This window comes from Mercenaria mercenaria, chromosome 4 (genome assembly GCF_021730395.1).
Source record: "Mercenaria mercenaria strain notata chromosome 4, MADL_Memer_1, whole genome shotgun sequence".
NCBI lineage: Eukaryota > Metazoa > Mollusca > Bivalvia > Venerida > Veneridae > Mercenaria > Mercenaria mercenaria.
The window spans coordinates 90,492,233-90,511,182 of NC_069364.1; the positions used below are offsets into that span (position 1 = coordinate 90,492,233).

The window sequence follows — 18,950 nt, forward strand, 5'->3', positions numbered from 1 at the left end:
TTGGCATTGAGAATGGCCGATAATCGGCCATGTGAGACAGGTGGAAAAAGCCTTGCTTGTCTAATCCCTTATCAAAAGAAACAATTTATCATGTTATCAAAAAACAACTCTATAATACACAACAGTCGGTGACGCTTTGAGTTTGATTTACCATGTAGCCATGTTTGGCAGTCCTCGGTAATTAACAACCCAGGTGGTAATGAGATGAAGTGCAGACGTGAGGAAAAAGTCTAAAAATTGAATTTTTTTGAAAAGCGGGAGAATTATGGTGTTGGTCAGGAGACGGAAGGCAAGGTGAAAAAATTGGGAGATCACATGTATACATGCCCTTGTGCCTCTATATGCATGGGAGCAATCCGTAAGTGGAACAGTCCTGCCAAATTTAGAGGATGCAGAAATATCATTTTAAGAAAATATGAATGAACAGACTGATGGTGGGAGGCCACATTCGTTCACCAGGAGTACTATGAAAGATCATTATCCACATGCATCTTTAATCCAGAGTCAGTGCCATTTAATTTTAAACTAAATGCTAAATATCCACGTTGATTGATTGTTTCATGCCCGTATGGATCCATACCATTTTAAATCTAGCTCAGTTAAGTTTTACCTCTGTTGTATTAAAAGTGTGTGCCTCAGGATATGCAATGATGATGAAAAAAAAAGTTACACAGGTGCTTAACAGTTGGGGCTGGGGGGAAAGTGTTCAACCCTTCAAGTTTCTATGCATTTTCAGGTCTGTGCAAACCCTCGACAGTATGTTATAAACATGTGTGGCAATGATATATCTGAATTTAATTTTAGTACTTATTGAAGAAAAATGTACTGAGCATAAAGAGATAAAGTCCGTCTTATTTCAAAATATTTCAGAGATGTGTAAAAAGCGGGGTTAAAATTTAGTTTACATTTAATAAGAGAAGATCCTGGAAGCATAGAACGCACCCAAGCATTATTGCAATATGAATGAATGTACTCGATCCCAACCATAACACTAAACTGAACCCCCCCCCCCCCCCCCCCCCAACCCGAAAAAAAATTTAACTGAACTGAACAGTGGAGCCTGAAGGAAAGAATACGCATAATTTGGGGCAGAACTCTGAGTTTTACCTTCATTTTTATACACTTTTGCAACCATAATAATGCATTCAATACCAAAGAAATGGCCACCAGGATGAAATTAATTTATCAATAATTAATGCAAAGCAGCCTCTGCAACCGGTGTTACCATTGTTTTCTACTCGACTAATTAGCATATTGATGACGATAAAACCAGTGCCATTCGTTCCAGCAAGCCGACCGGAGAAATTAACACAGAGATCTTAAAGAAATAATTCATACAAATATCATGTACACGTTGATATTCTTAAAACTGATACATATAAAGTGCAATTTATAAAACTCTATATTCCATACAATGGTAATATATAACCGGTCATTGATTGGGATACATGACTGCATTGCCCGGAAAAACCGGAATATTTCCGGAAATCATTTAAGAATGAAATATTCATTTAAAAAGGGTTTGTCCAATTTTGGTAAGTATCTAAACTAAAGCCTCTATTCTCCCATATATGTAAAATATAAATAGGAAAAAAAGAAATTAAATAACGTAATTTTAACATCAAAATAACATTTAAAAAAAGGTAATTTCTATGTGAAATATATAGTACACATTTTGGAAAACACGGAAACCATAAAAGTTCTTAGAACTTTGATTTATTTAAAGCAAACAATTTATTTTTATGCGTATCTAAGGAGGAACCTCTATGCTATGACATATGTAAGAATAAGAAGAAAATATATACATTCAGTAAGGTAATCTGATCGTCAAAATAACATATTTTTCTATTTGAAATTCGAAAATCTGGGAATTATAAAAGTGCTAAGAAGCGTTAAAGTATATGTGAAGCAATGAATTTATTTGACATTTGCATGTAGTGCTATTAGATGGGCTCGATTGTGTACCCTGTTTTCGCCTGGTACAGCGATTTTGCCCAATTTGTACTCGTTTCAGCCGAGCTAGTCACACACGCATCAACTCGATTCCACCTTTAAGAAGTACATGCATATCAAATATACCTTGCACAAGTATCTTTCGTGTTGATTTATGTTATTAGTAGAATTTTGTCTGTACATTAGATTCTCAGACTTTTAGTCAGAACAGTTATGCTTTTCGTAACGGGTATTTGTTGAAGAATATATCAAAATCAAAGAGAAAACTGTTGGAACCCCAATCCCTTCGGCTTACCCGATATTGCTGGAAATCGAAAGTTTATTACGCTATTTTTGTCACTGTCTTTTAGAAAACATTACTATGTACAATAGTGAACAATCAATAACATTTGATTTTCGGTTAAACTTTAATATTACATACCCTACAGATTGATCGAGGGCACACAAGTGCGATCCACACATGTTAAAACAGATAATATCTTGAAATTTTATGTTGAACTTTTCTCATTTGTCAACGTGTTGTACGGCCAGGTGTCAAATCGAACTGGGCTTTTCTCAAAGCTGGAGTTCCACAGGGTTCAATTCTTCTTTTCCTTATCTTTATCAATGACATCGTTGATAAAAGCAGATCATGCATCAACCTGTTTGCTGATGATACAAGTCTTTACATTATAGTTCAGCAACCGGACATTGCGGCAAATCTTCTCCAGTCTGATATCCAAACAATTTCATCTCGGGCAGAAAAATGGCTTGTTAAATTTAATCCCTCCAAATCAGAAGCGCTTTTAATTTCAAGAAAACGAAATTCTCAGCTACACCCTCCTCTTCAAATATTTAACCAGATTATTCCAGAGGTACTCGAACATAAACATCTTGGAGTATTCCTGTCAAATGATTGTTGCTGGCATTCTCATATCAACTACATTGTAGCAAAGGCTTGGAAGAGGGTTAATATATAATGCGTAAATTGAAATTCTCACTTGACCGTCGCTCCCTTGAAACTATATATATTTCTTTCATAAGGCCAATACTCGAATATGCAGACGTGGTGTGGAGTAACTATACAAAGTATGAAATGGATCAACTCGACAAAATTCAAAATGAATCTGCTCAAATAGTCTCCGGAGCTACTAAACTTGTTTCCTTGGAAAACCTAAAGAGAGAAGTACCCTGGGAGCCACTTTCCGATAGACGTTACATAAATTGACTTCTTATGTTCTTTAAAATGAAATCTAATCTGACTCCAGCATATCTATCCTCTTTAGTTCCTGACTCAGGTGATACTCGCTACAACCTAAGAAACTCTGAAAATATCCATGGTGTAGGCTGTACCTGCAAGAACATCTTTATATTTCAATTCTTTTTTGCCTTCCGTTGTACGTGATTGGAATTTATTGAGACCAGATATCTGTAATTCTGAAACACTTTCATAATTTAAAAGTAATCTAAATAAAAACAAGCAGCGTACTCCAGCCTATTATTACACCGGAATCAGAAAACTCCAAGTGCTCCATACACGACTACGAACTAAGTGCAGTGCATTGAATCAACATCTTTACCTAAAAAATATTTCTCCTACACCATTATGCCAGTGTGGACAGATGGAAACTAATTTCCATTTCTTTTTTGAATGCAGAAATTTTGATCTTTGTCGCAACGATCGTCTTAATAATCTGCGGAATTTCGAAATTGACTTGGATACTATTTTGTTTGGAAACCCAGACCTATCTGATCAGGATAACATGACTATATTTACTCATTTATCATGCAACTACTATGCAAAGTGCCTGATATCACTTGCCTGATATTTTATTTTGTTATCAGGTCATTGACCTGATATCAAAATTAAGCCCCTCCCATATTAACGGACTAGTTTTTACATCATTCCAGATTGAATTTTATTACAGAGTCCAGTTTCGATGTTGCACAACTTTTTTTCTAAATAGATTCTGTAATCTCAACAAATTTCCTCGAATATGGTTGTCTCTAATTTTATCACACAGACAATAGCACTGAATGACGTCATTGTGAAACGTTCATCATGACATCACAATGTTTACATGGATCGATTCTTGGAAGGGTTTACAATACACTTAACAATGTATGATATACTTATTCTTGATTTATGCCTTATTTAAGGCATGCACATTTTATTAAGTATTAGCAAAAGTATTTGTGTTAATTATTATTCTTGTATCAGTTAATTATAATTCTTGGATCAGTGTAGATTTAGTGTTTTTAAAAACTTTAAAGTATCTCAGAGACTCTGACCTGAGTCTGGAAATGGAAGTGAAATTTTCAGCGCTTTGCACATGTAGTTGTCTGAGTCAAATGTTTCATAATATGGAAATAGAGCATGTTCTGGTTTATTCAAGAGGATGATTTTTGATTTTTTTTATGCAGGTAAGAGTTTATTTCATTGTTATTTTTTTTTTAAAGAATATCAGAAAGTCAATAAACTTTGTCAGAGTTGAATCCAATATGGCTGCCGTATTGTTTCGTTCAGATGTTTCAGGGGTGGATGAATTTTCAAATCCGTAAAATATAAATTTAATTTTTTGGTTCAGTAGACATTTTTTACTAAATAAGAGATGAAGACTTATGTTGTTCTAAGCAGTTTGTGTGAGTTTCCCTCACCTCTTCCAGCCTATATCAACCTCGACCTGATAACATTGATATCAAAAGACAGTAGCCTGTTATTCCCTATGTACAGGCATATATTTCCGAAAGTAAGAGATTCGCTTAGCAACCCTGAGACATTCCCATTTCTTCCCACTTTCTCTCTTCTATTCTACCTTTGACTTGTTATAATCTCTACATTTATGTGAATACTTTCCTTCTACCATATACATTGTCCCCTTTCCATTTTTTACATTCACAGCAATTTATTATTTTTTTCATATTTTTTTTTTATATCTTAAGACTATATTCCTAACCCCATTACAGATTTAAGCTCGATATGCCCGTACGGTTATATTTTGTCCGCAAAGGAGAAGAATTCTATAAGACTTGTCTTTCATTCTTATCCTTTCCTGTTTTGTCTTCACTACAGTATGTCATATGTATAAATATATGTACTCTATTTTGGAAATGAATATGTTTAAACTAAGCATAGATTTTTCCTGTGACTTCAGAAAACCATTGCAAAGAAAATAGGAAAATAGCTATACAGAGCAAAATGAATTCACCATGTTGCCACAACCATTTTTTTCGCGCCATTTTCCTATTTAGTGTCTGTATACCTAAAGTTAATCCTAACGTACTTCATTCGATTAAAATAAAGAACTATTTCATTTACTGTAATAATAAATGAAGTAAAATACTTCGCGGACTGTAGTTGGTTGGCGGGAGAGCGTGTGCCTTTGTTCCCGGAAAAAAATAATTATAAACATATAGTCATATTGAAATACTTTTAACGAACGTTCAGTCATGACGGACAAAGATGGAGGTATGTATCATTTAAAAAGGCAGGTCACCATGAGTATAGAAGCGAGATATCTTATTGCTTTCTAAAAAAAAGCAATTTTTAACAAGGTTTTTTTCTTAACACAACCGAAGTATTATTGTTGATTGTAAATCTAGAGCATATATAACCAGTGCCATAGGCAAACCTGATACATGGTGTTTCGTGCAGGCCTTTTTAACATGGCGTGGCGTCGTGCTCCTTTTGTCAAAGTGAAAGTGCTACCCTTTCAGAGGGGTCTGGACTGGGGCGGCAGTCGCTGCCCCAATAATTTGGCCAGTAACGGCAAGACGTTCTTTCAGATATATATTGAAACTGTCCAGATTTTTATCAACTTCCTATGCTCAGTGGTTTAAGGCTGCTGACTTCAAATCACTTGCCCCTCATCGATGTTGGTTCGATCCTCGATCACTCGGGGTGTTGAATTTTTCATGTGAGGAAGCTATCCAGGTCGGTGGTTCTACCAAGGTGCCCGCTCGTGATGAAATAATGCATGGAGGGGCACCTTGGGTCTTCCTCCACCATCAAAGCTGGAAAGACGCCATATGACCTAAAATTGTGTCGGTGCAAAGTTAAACCCAACAAATTAAATAAATGTTTTTCAAAATCCTACACAACTTAGTCAACATCACGCCAGACCCACCACTTGTTCCTGCCAGATAGGGCTTTCAGGGTTCCCACCAGACTTTTGGCGTGGGTTTTTTTATATCCCCTAGGTCATCAAACTGGGGGGTGGAACTTCAAAAGTTGGGGGTTTTGATATTTCGAACTTTATTTCTACTATAGACTATATTATAAAATTTAAGGGCTTGGTGCAAAACTAGTTTATTTCATACTTTATCCATAACACAGAGCTCCAGATAAGCTTTTGGTGCAATTGGGTATTTACCCATCACTTTTTGTCTGAATTGGGTATTGGAAATTTGAATTGGGTAAAAATAATATCATTACCCGGCCTTTTCAGAAGTAATTGGGTATTTGCTAAAACCAATTGGGTATTTTACCAATCTCGCTATAACAATTGAGTATTTTTTTGCTTACAGTATACATGGTATATATCATTAAACAGGACTGACTAAGTATTTTAATGGCGCCCTTCAATGTTTAATACAAAAATGTATTTAAAATTGTAATGAATGTTTCATACTGTTGTTTTCTTTTTCACTTTTAATGCAGTCTGAGATCAGTTCATCCACAATATCCCAAACGATTTGGTCACCGCAATATGCATTCTCCCAAAAGATGTCATCCAGTATTGGTGACACTACATCGTCACAAACAGATAACTGTCATTGTTGAACAGCAAAATATCCCACTAATTTGTTTGTTTCTGCTGCAACAATGTTTTTTCCTGCAACCGCTTTACATTTTATCGGCATAAAATTGTTTACAAAGCGTCCAAATAACACCGATCAGCCGACTGAATGGTCCTGTTATTTTTCCGATAATTGCAACCTGTTCTGCAGTAACGTATAACCAGTCAGTCAAATCTAGCGTTAAAGTCTCGTATCCGTTCTAGTTATAAGGAAAATGCGATACGCAAGCTATTTTTTACGAATTGGGTATTAGGAATTTTAATTGCGTTTCAGTACGCACACTGTATGAATTCAATTGGGTTTTCTGCAATTTTAATTGCGTAAATATGCAAATACGCAGCTTATCTGGAGCTCTGCATAACAGTTTTGCACAAAGCTCTAGCATTAGTGTCGACTTGTATTATTAAAATACAATAAAACTAGATCTAATATCTGAAATATTTTATTAGAGCTACTTTTATTTTGTTTACATGCTATGCAATTACCATTATTTGTTGCCGACGTATCAGTGTTTGATATTAAGCATTCAGACGCAACACCTTTTGGCTCGGCTGTTGACATCTCCTACCCTCGCTGTTTATTAAATAAATCAGTTAGTTAGTTTTAGTTATTTCTCTCGCATATGCAGACAGCAATCGATTACGTCACTCAAAAATTACCACGTGCTAGACTGTCTATAATTTTCTATTGATAAATTGCGCGTTAAATATTATACACGGAACCAGTCGAGTAACACATGACACAACTAAATATAGACACTGGAATGCCACAAACTATTTATTTTTCAGCTATTTTCCCGATTGATTGCGTTGTAAGTTCGCTGTTATTTTGATTTAGAACTATTTAGCATCTTCCTGGTTGGCAATTTGGTTGCGTGAAAATACGTATCAGAGCAATTTTCTGTACGTTTCAGATCGAAATTTATATGTGAAAAACGTACATATTTATGTGAATGGGAACCCTGATGGGAGGCATATATGTTTTACAGACAGCTCTTGTTTCTGCAATTCTTGTTGCTGTCAGTGTTATTGTTCAGTGTTGAATTTTTCTTATTTTTTTTGTAGAGAATTTTGATGATGCGGTTGAGGAGCGTGTAATAAATGAAGAGTACAAAATCTGGAAGAAAAACACACCATTTCTGTATGACCTGGTTATGACACATGCCTTGGAGTGGCCAAGTCTAACTGCACAATGGCTTCCTGATGTTTCAAGGTAAGATTTGGATCAGGGAACACCTCAGAGTATGCTGCCATATGTAAATATACAGTCAAATCTCGATATCTCGAGTTCGGTTATTTCGATATCTCAAGTGGTTTTTTCCTTCCTATTTTATATAAATCAACTACGGATATCTCGATTTGTTTAACAAGGTGCGAAAAACGACACACACTGTAATGAAAATGTACTTAGTTTAAACCTATGAGTGAGTTTCACATCATGTGCATTGGCACAAATCATAAGATGGCGAAAAGAAGTAATTAGGAACCAGGAAGTAGGTTGAACAAAGGTATGAAACAAACAGCGAAAGACTTTATTAATGATTTATTTCAGAAAGTAATGACCAATCAACACGTAAAAGATGTGTTTGTACAAATATAAACATTTTTTTTCCAAAATAACTGTGTTTTTATGAACAAACTTCATTACCCCCGTACCGAACAAAGTTGACCTTACTTCGGTTATCTGGATTTTTAGCCCACCATCATAATGATGGTGGGCTATTCAAATCACTCTGCGTCCGTGGTCCGTCCATCCGTCCGTCCGTTAACAATTTCTCGTTATCGCATCTGCTCAGAAACTACAGGGGGGATTTTGACCAAACTTTGTCAGAATGATGTATTGGTACCCTAGTTGTGTCCCCCTGAAAATCAGACTGGTTCAACAATTGTTTAGTGAGTTATGGCCCTTTGTTTATTTCTATAATTTACATATATTTATATAGGGAAAAACTTTGAAAATCTTTTTGTCCAAAACAACAGAGCCTAGGGCTTTGATATTTGGTATGAAGCATCATCTAGTGGTCCTCTACCAAGATCATTCAAATTCTTTCCCTGGGGTCTAATATGGCCCCGCCCCGGGGGTCACATGGTTTATATAGACTTATATAGGGAAAAACTTTGAAAAACCTCTTATTCAAAACCACATGGCCTAGGGCTTTGATATTTTGTGTGTGACATCATCTAGTGGTCTTTTACAAAGATTGTTCAAATTATCCCCCTAGGGTCAAATATGGCTCCGCCCCGGGAGTCACATGGTTTACATAGACTTATATAGGGAAAAACTTTTAAAATCTTCTTGTCCAAACCACAAAACCTAGGGCTTTGGCATTTGTAATGTAGCATCATCTAGTGGTTCTCTACCAAGTTTGTTCAAATTATCCCCCTAGGATCAAATATGGCCCCACCCTGGGGGTCACATGGTTCATATAGACTTATATAGGGAAAAGCTTTTAAAATCTTCTTGTCAATAACCTACAACATTCAAATTTGGACCACATGTATGGTTTTGAGTGGCAAGATGAACCTTGACATGAGTTGACCTTGATTTTGACCTAGTGACCTACTTTCACATTTCTCAAGCTACAGCCTTCAAATTTGGACCACATGCATAGTTTTGTGCACTGAAAAAAACTTAGACCTTGACATTGACCTAGTGACCTACTTCCACATTTTTGAAGGTACAGGCTTCAAATTTGGACCACATGCATATTTTTGTGTTCGGAAATGAAATTTGACCTTGATTTTGACCTGGTGACCTACTTTCACATTTCTCAAGCTACAGCCTTCAGATTTGGACCACATGCATAGTTTTGTGTACTGAAACAAACTTTGACCTTTACATTGACCTAGTGACCTACTTTTAACATTTTTGAAGGTACAGGCTTCAAATTTGGACCACATGCATAGCTCTGTGTTCCTAAGTAAAATTTGACCTTGACATTGACCTAGTGACCTACTTTCACATTTCTCGAGCTACAGCCTTCAAATTTGGACCACTTGCATAGTTTTGTGTACCGAAATGAACTTTGACCTTAAGATTGACCTAGTGACCTACTTTACATTTCTGTAGCTACAGGCTTCAAATTTAGACCACATGCATAGGATTGTGTACCGAAACAAACTTTGACCTTGACATTGACCTAGTGACCTACTTTCACATTTTTGAAGGTACAGGCTTTAAATTTAGACCACATGCATAGATTTGTGTTCTGAAGTGTAATTTAACCTTGATTTTGACTTAGTGACCTACTTTCACATTTCTCAAGCTACAGCCTTCAAATTTGGACACTTGCATAGTTTTGTGTAATGAAATAAACTTTGACCTTAAGATTGACGTAGTGACCTACTTTCAAATTTCTCAAACTACAGCCTTCAAACTTGATGCACATGCATAGTTTTGTGTACAAAGAAGTTTGTCCTTGAAATTGATCTAGTGACCTACTTTCACATTTCTCAAGCTACAGCTTTCGAATTTGGACCACATGCACAGTGTTGTGTACAGAAATGAAATTTGACCTTGAGCTAGCCAATAAGTCTTGAAATTTGGAACACTCAAAAATGGCACATTGGTGGGCGCCAAGATCACTCTGTGATCTCTTGTTTGATATGTAGACTTTTTCCTTAGTCCCGAGTAAGTCGAGATGTATCGAGATTTGACTGTTCATACGCACAGGGATTTTTTACTGTTTCAAACCTAGGTCCCGGGGCCCATACATTTGGGAAAAAATTAATGACGTGTAAAACGGTTTAAACCTGAAAATTGGGAAATTTCAAAAAAAAAATTATACCATCATAAACCTTTATTTCAGCATTGTTATTGTTGTACACTCGAAACCGGTTATAACGCTACTCGATATACCGCGGTCCTCGGTATAACGCTGTATGGCCTTGGCGCCCAAATTTTACAGGGTAAAAAAAAAAAAAAAAAATCCACGGATGTTACTTAATTTGATCATAACTAGCGTTAAAACTACAAGTACCTGGGTACTTTAACACCTTTCCATGACAACTGTCACAAAAATCAATAATCGTCTGCTAGCTACTTGTTTGCGTATCGCCTTTGTTAAAGTTTCAATACATGTAGACATGTGACAATTAGGCAATCAGTACCGTGTCAAAATTAGATTGTTTGCATAACAAGCGTGAAACATTGGTCAGTCAACTATCAAACCGTTTAAGTTTGCACCAATTTAGCAGATGACATGATCACTTGAGTGAATAAAAAATCGAATTTTGTAATAAACTGCAGCCGTTTTTCGTAATCATCACACTCAATTCATCGGAAATAACGAAGATTCGACGCACTGAAAGCCTTACTGAGGATGTGCTCCCTTTTTAATATCGTATATCAACGACGGTGATTTAAAAAATTTCTATCTTATTTATCGATTTCCTTCGAAATTAATTTTTTTAAGACTGTCTGCGTTTTTTCTCTTTTAGTTACATAAACCCCAGTGCAATTGCATTGCATATTGTAATTCTCATAACCGCGCACTCCTCACACAGCGTTATATATGTTTACTTCCGGGATACACAAATCCAATTTTCTTTTATAATCACGACAAAATGAGAAGATGACACAGCGTTATAATTCTTTTAATGTATTTTTCAGTAGCATTTAAGGTAAATAAATGTCCCGTTTATACGATTCTTATTTTTTATTAACATAAAACAGCGTCCAAAATGCGTTACCGGTGGGTGGGGTATTGCGTATACCGCTGATATGATCAACCCGCGTTATAAATTTAACCCCGCTAGATCCGCGGGTCTCGAACTTTGGACCCCGACGACAGCCTTATAGCGGGGTCCCAGTGTATGTCACATTACAAGTCATTTTTTCTTTTTTATGCCCCCGAAGGGAGGCATATTAGTTTTCAACTGTCCATCCGTTCGTTTGTCACAACGTTAACTTTTTGCATGAAGGCACTTTACTGGCGAACCACTGCACCCAGGACCTTCAAACTTCACATGCTGATAGAACTTATTGAATACACGAACCCTACTAACTTTGGGGTCACCAGGTCAAAGGTCAAGGTCACAGGGGCCAATGTTAACTTTTTGCATCAGTTTGTTCGTTCGTCACAATGTAACTTTTTGCATGAAGGCACTTTACTCGCGAACCACTGCACCCAGGACCTTCAAACATCACATGCTGATAGTACTTATTGAGTACACGACCCCTACTGACATTGGGTCAAAGGTCAAGGTCACAGGGGCCAATGTTAACTTTTTGCATGAAGGCACTTTACTTGCGAACCACTTCACCCAGGACCTTCAAACTGATAGTACTTATTGTGTACACGGCCCCTATTGACTTTGGGGTCACCATGTCAAAGGTCAAGGCGCTGCGGGGGCATTTGTCACCATTAGTGACAGCTCTTGTTTGTCCTCTAAGTTTTCTAGTATCACTTCAGTGAGGGACCCTTCAGATAACGGTCAATTATGTACAGCGTTTTGACTTTCTTTGTATAATATTTACTTGTATTGCTCAGCATGTTTTCATTTCTGGTGAAAATTGGCGAGCTTGATTCAATGCAGTCGCGGTCATACCATATCGAGGGTTGAACACAATACTGTCGTACGTCCTTCTTTGTTTAATAGGAGTTACGACAGTATTGCATTCAACCCTCGAAACATACTTTTTAGAGAGGGGACTTGGGCTAAATTTCGTTCCCCAAAACGGTCCAAGAAAAAGACTGTCATACTTCATGTCCGGAGCATGACTTGATAAATATTAAAGGTATTGACTTTAAATTAGGCATATACTAGATCTGGATCAATATACCGGTATATCGATATGAATTGAATATTCATGTTTACACCAATACTCCTATCGACTTACTCTGTGTATCGATATATTCAGTTATGCCCCTTGAAACAAAATAAAATTAAACTTATAAATGCCTCCGAAGGGAGGCATATAGTTTTTGAACCGTCTGTCGGTCTGTCCACAATTTTCGTGTCCAGTCCATATCTTTGTCATCCATGGATGGATTTTCAAATAACTTGGCATGAATGTGTACCACAGTAAGACGAAGTGTCGCGCGCAAGACCCAGGTCTGTAGCTCAAAGGTCAAGGTCACACTTAGACATTAAAGGATAGTGCATTGATGGGCGTGTCCGGTCCATACCTTTGTTATCGATAGATGGATTTTCAAATAACTTGGCATGAATGTGTACCACAGTAAGACGATATGTCGCGCGCAAGACCCAGGTCCTTATCTCAAAGGTCAAGGTCACACTTAGACATTAAGGGATAGTGCAATGATGGGCGTGTCCGGTCCATATCTTTGTCATCGACGGATGGATTTTCAAATAACTTGGCAAGAATGTGTACCACATTAAGACGACATGTCGCGCGCAAGACCCAGGTCCGTATCTCAAAGGTCAAGGTCACACTTAGACATTAAGGCATAGTGCATTGATGGGTGTGTCCGGTCCATATCTTTGTCATTCATGCATGGATTTTAAAATAACTACACATGAATGTGTGACACAGTAAGACGACGTGTCGCGCGCAAGACCCAGCTCCGTAGGTCAAAGGTCCTAAACTCTAACATTGGCCATATTATTCATTTAAAGTGCCATCGGGGGCATGTGTCATCCTATGGAGACAGCTCTTGTTATTTCTTTATTGGTTTCCACTTAAGATTCAGAGAAATTACAAAAAGGGTATATTTTCACTGCCATTATATCTCAAAAACAGTCACTGCGTACTTTCACTGTTTGTTTTGACAACTAAGTTCAAAAACACTCACCGACAAGTAAATCAAGCACATGATTTAAGGAAATTACGTTTTTCATTGGCTTTTTATTTTTATTCGTGCACTGAATGGAAATTACCCACATTCATATGTCACGCTGGTAATTTTCCGTATCACGTTCACTTGCTACATATTTAAATTTCAGTTGCGGGGGATTCCATTTACACGGATGTTGTTAACACATATATTGCTTTTAATTTTAGCAGTTTTTAGCTCACCTGTCGCAAAGTGACAAGGTGAGCAATTGTGACCGCTTGATGTCCTCGTCAGTCGTGCGTCAACAATTTCTAAAAAAATCTTCTACTTGAAAACCACTGGGCAGAATTACACCAAACTTCACAGGAATGATCCTTGGATGGCCCCCTTTCAAAATTGTTCAAAGAATTGAATTCCAAGCAGAACTCTGGTTGCCATGGCAACCAAAAGGAAAAACTTTAAAAATCTTCTTGTCCAAAAACACAGGGCCTAGGGCTTTGATATCTGGTGTGTAGCGTCATCTAGTGGTCCTCTACCAAAATCATTCAAATTATCCCCCTAGGGTCAAATATGGCCCCGCCCCGGGGGTCACATGGTTTATATAGACTTACCGTATTTTGGTGTGTATAGGTCGCGGTAATGTATAGTCCGCATCTAATTTTTGCTCTGGAAATGGTTGGAAAATTTAACTTCTAGCGTATTAGTCGCAGTTAAATTTCAGATTTTTTCCCCAGCAATATTAATTATTTACCGGCAAAAAAGTTATGGCGGCGGCCATATTGATGCCGCGGACTGAATTATTATCAGAACCTGATTGGTGGAAATCGGACAGTGTTATTTTCGTTCCCAACCGTTTCGTACCAACAGTAGTATCGGTAACATACTACATCAAAGAAAAGCGGCTTTTTGACACTAATTGGCAGCAGACGGTTTGCGTTTACATTCTGTTATCATGCAAGTTTAAGTGTGAATTGTTTGCACTTGTCATGTAATTAACCGCGTTCTTTTGATTCTGAGTTAAAAGATTAACAAAATATCTCTGTTTGGATTTATTTCTTTTATTTAAAAATCAAAAGTAAAAAATTATCTTTCAAGTTTTTTAATACGCTAAGAATTAGTATAAACAATGTTTGGAATGGAGGACGGATCTGTCCGGATTTTATCCAACCCGGAGTACATGTCAGTGGCGTCCAGTAAAACGAAAGTAGAAACAAACGTAATTCAGACTGCAAAAACATCTTTGAATTAAAGTCATTCGTAATTTTAATAGTTTGTATGGGTTATTTACGATATATTTTATTGAAAGTAACGGCTATTGGTTGAAAAGCCGCCGATATTGATATTTTTTATCCATTTTGTTCGTTCGTAACAGATGCACGTAATTTTGCGAGAGCTACGGTCAGAAAATTGGCCCGAAAAAAAAACTGCTGGCAATGTTCTGTCGTATAGGTTGCAGGAACTTTTTCAGGCAGCAAAATGGGTAGAAAAAGTGCGACCTATACACACCAAAATACGGTATATCTATAGGGAAAACTTTGAAAAACTTCTTGTACAAAACCACATGGCCTAGGGCTTTGATATTTGGTATGTAGCATCATCTAGTGGTCCTCTACCAAGATTGTTCAAATTATCTCCCTAGGGTCAAATACGGCCCCGCCCCGGGGGTCACATGGTTTATATAGACTTATATAGGGAAAACTTTAAAAATCTTCTTGTACAAAACCACATGGCCTAGGGCTTTGATATTTGGTATGTAGCATCATCTAATGGTCCTCTACCAAGGTTGTTCAAATTATCCCCCTAGGGTCAAATTTGGCCCCGGCCCGGGGGTCCCAAGTTTTACATAGACTTATATAGGAAAAAAAGTTTAAAAATCTTCTTGTCTGAAACCACAACACTTAGACCTTTGATATTTGGTTTGTAGCATCGTCTTATGGTCCTTAACCAAAATTATTCAAATTGTACCCCTTGGGTGAAAAGAGGCCCTGCCCTGGGCGTCCAAAGTTTTATAAAAACTTAATAGGAAAAAGCTTTAAAAATCTTCTTCAGGGGTGTAAAATTCCACTCACCCGCTCGCATTGGCGAGTTAAAGTCTGGATAGGACGAGTGGATCTCGCTGTATACTCGAACGATCGGGCGAGTGGTTTTTACGTCGTAGCCTTAATGAAATTCAGAAATTACAGCTTGAAAAACACAACAAACTTTGAGATATTTCAGTTGCTACTTTGATTGACTGGAATTAACCCGCGAATCGTAAAGATATCAAAACGTCATGCTGGTAATTTTCCATTCAGAGAGCACGTGCGACCTATCGTGATATCAAATTTACATCTCCGTTACTTTTGTTTATCGACACGTACACAATAAACGCGCGTAGTGCATTCATTTTTTAACATTATCGCTTCAGTTTTTCAACATCGCTTGAGAAGTAATACAATTTGAATTCTACTAAGATTTCAATAAAATATCGACGGAAATGTAAGCAAATTTGTATGAAAACGGTCGAATTTTCATATAATCATTTGTTAAATTTCAAACAGCGCGATCTTAATTACTGATTTCTTTCTAAGATAAAATAAGTGATACATACTATGGGCATAAAATTCGGACTTTTGAGCAGAAAGAACAAAAAACAGAATTAAAAAATCTTAAATAATGAAAAAGCGACAGTAATTTAAATACGTTGAGTAAAACGATTTTTTTGGTAAAAAGGTTTCTGTTAGTGCGGCGGAATAGGGTACGTGACCTCGTGGACGTAAATAGAAATGTGGTTATAAAATAAAACAAAATGATAATGTTGCGGTTTTTAATAAGTTTTAAATGAATCTTTTTACATGTATTTTTTTTTTTAGCTCACCTGAGCACAAAGTGCTCAGGGTGAGGTATTGTGATCGCTCACCGTCCGGCGTCCGTCCGTCCGTCCGTCCGTCCGTCGTCCGTCCACACTTTCCTTTAAACAACATCTCCTCCTAAACCAACAGGCCAATTTTGATGAAACTTCACAGGGATGTTCCTTGGATGGCCCCCTTTCAAAATTGTTCAAAGAATTGAATTCTATGCAGAACACTGGTTGCCATGGCAACCGAAAGGAAAAACTTTAAAAATCTTCTTCTCAAAAACCAGAAGACCTAGAGCTTAGATATTTGGTGTGAAGCATTGCCTAGTGGACCTCTACCAAGTTTGTTCAAATCATGACCCCGGGGTCAAATTGACCCCGCCCCAGGGGTCACTTGATTTTACATAAGAAAATCTTAAAAAATCTTCTTCTCAAAAACCAGAAGCCTTAGAGCTTAGATATTTGACATGTAGCATTGCCTAGTGGACCTCTACTAAAATTGTTCAAATCATGACCCCGGGGTCAAAATTGACTCTGCCCCAGGGGGCACTTGATTTTACATAGGAAAATCTTCAAAAAATTTCTAAAAATAAACCAGAAGGCCTAAAGCTTAGATATTTCACATGTAGCATTGCCTAGTGGACCTCTACAAAATTTGTTCAAATCATGGCCCCCGGGGTCAAAATTGACCCCGCCCCAGGGGTCACTTGATTTTACATAAGAAAATATTTAAAAAATCTTCTTCTCAAAAACCAGAAGCCCTAGAGCTTAGATATTTGACATGTAGCATTGCCTAGTTGACCTCTACTAAAGTTGTTCAAATTATGACCCGGGGGTCAAAATTGACCCCGCCCTAGGGGTCACTTGACTTTACAACGGAAAATCTTCAAAAGTTTTCTAAAAACAAACCAGAAGGCCTAGAGCTTAGATATTTCACATGTAGCATTACCTAGTGGACCTCTACAAATTTGTTCATATCATGACCCCTGGGTCAAAATTGACCCCGCCCAGAGGTCACTTGATTTTACATAGGAAAATCTTCAAAAATTTTCTAAAAATGAACTAGAAGGCGTAGAGACTAGATATTTGACATGTAGCATTGCCTAGTGGACCTCTACAAAATTTGTTCAAACCTTGTCCCCCGGGGTCAAAATTGACTCCGCCCTAGGGGTCACTTGATTTTACATAGGAAAATCTTAAAAAAAAATTCTAAAAATAAACCAGAAGGCCTAGATCTTAGATATTTGACATGTAGCATTGCCTATTAGACTTTTACAAAGTTTATTCAAATCATGACCCCTGGGGTCAAATTGACCCTGCCCCATGGGGTTACTTGATTGTACATAGAAAAATCTTCAAAATTTTCTAAAAATAAACCAGAAGAGCTTAGATATTTGACATGTAGCATTGCCTAGTGGACCTCTACAAAAAGTTTTCAAATCTTGTTTTTAAAGTTACTTAAAGAAAATTTCAACTATATTTTCTCATAATTCTTTTGATTGATTTCTATTATGATCTTTTGACCTTGAAGACTTGTCCTTAAGTGCAATGATAACAGGTGAGCGATATAGGGCCATCATGGCCCTCTTGTTATAAAATATTCTTCTCAAACGATAATGTAAATTCATTGAGGGCAAATAGGTCACATGGCGCGAAAACTGTAATATGGCGTAATGCCATGACAATCTCGTGCAACAATACCGCTTTGATCACCGCTTCAGATGTCATGATACCGACACACTTCTTTAGCTCTTTGAGAGGATGTTAATTGATGATGAAAACAGGCCAATTACTTAGTTTATCAACAGAATAATTACCAATGATCGTCAACTTTTTTTTTTTCGCTTTCAAGACGGGTAGGTGGATGATGATTATTGTGTCCATATTTTTAGGACACTTTTCAAAATAATTATTTTACGGGAAATAAGTCTTGAGAAAATGAAAATAACTGATTTTTAATACTTTCCTGACACTTTGGGAAACTACGGTAGGGGTTAGGCTGTGATTACTTTTACTATCGATGCAGTTATTATGCAGAGCAACTTGATGGTGGAGATGACAAAATTAATGAAAGAAAAATGTCTGGTGTGAAAAGGAAATTTAAGAGTAACAAAAATGAATAAATCAAAAAGGAAACAAAGTGTACGAGCTATGTGTTATGTTTGAAATTTGCTTGTTGTATAAATACTCCTTCCATAAAATGTGACAGTATTAAAAATGTCAATTATTAGGGCGAGTGACTGTCCACTAAGGGCGAGTAGATTTTAGTAGCTACTAGTCCTGCAGGGCGAGTGGTGTGAAAAAGAATTTTACACCCCTGTTCTTGTCTGAAACCATAAGACCTAGGCTTTTGATATTTGGTATGATGCATTGTCTAGTAGTCCTCTACCAAAATTGTTCAAATTATGCCCCTGGGGTTAAAAGAGGCCCCGCCCTGGGGTCACTTAGTTATTATGTGAGTTATATAGGAAAAATTCTTTAAAAATGATCTGATCCTGTTTCCAAGACTGTTTAATTATAATTACCTGATGAGTCATCAGTAATATTTTTTTTAATTAATTCAAAATAAAGGCTATACTTCAAGGTGAAAAAAGCATTTAATAAACTAGTATTGACCACTGACCAGTCCAAGTATAATGTCCA

At 37.0% G+C, this 18,950-nt stretch overlaps 2 protein-coding genes across 5 annotated transcripts in view; one reads left to right on the forward strand and one right to left on the reverse strand.

The window, feature by feature from the left end:
* Positions 1–1,236, reverse strand: part of LOC123552411 (glutamate [NMDA] receptor subunit 1-like) — a 70,763-nt gene extending 69,527 nt beyond the window's left edge. For 3 of the 4 annotated variants that reach the window (XR_006686610.2, XM_045342065.2, XM_045342067.2), the window contains exon 1: positions 1,108–1,236. The gene's annotated coding sequence lies outside the window, so the exon portion shown is untranslated. The remainder of the gene's footprint in view (positions 1–1,107) is intronic. The other variant, XM_045342066.2, reaches the window with a different exon arrangement.
* Positions 1,237–5,242: 4,006 nt separating this feature from the next.
* Positions 5,243–18,950, forward strand: part of LOC123552414 (histone-binding protein RBBP4) — a 54,021-nt gene continuing 40,313 nt past the window's right edge. Inside the window, exons 1-2 of the mRNA XM_053542325.1 lie at positions 5,243–5,401; positions 7,797–7,944. Coding sequence (XP_053398300.1) covers positions 5,383–5,401; positions 7,797–7,944 — 167 coding nt within the window. The 5' untranslated portion in view covers positions 5,243–5,382. The remainder of the gene's footprint in view (positions 5,402–7,796; positions 7,945–18,950) is intronic.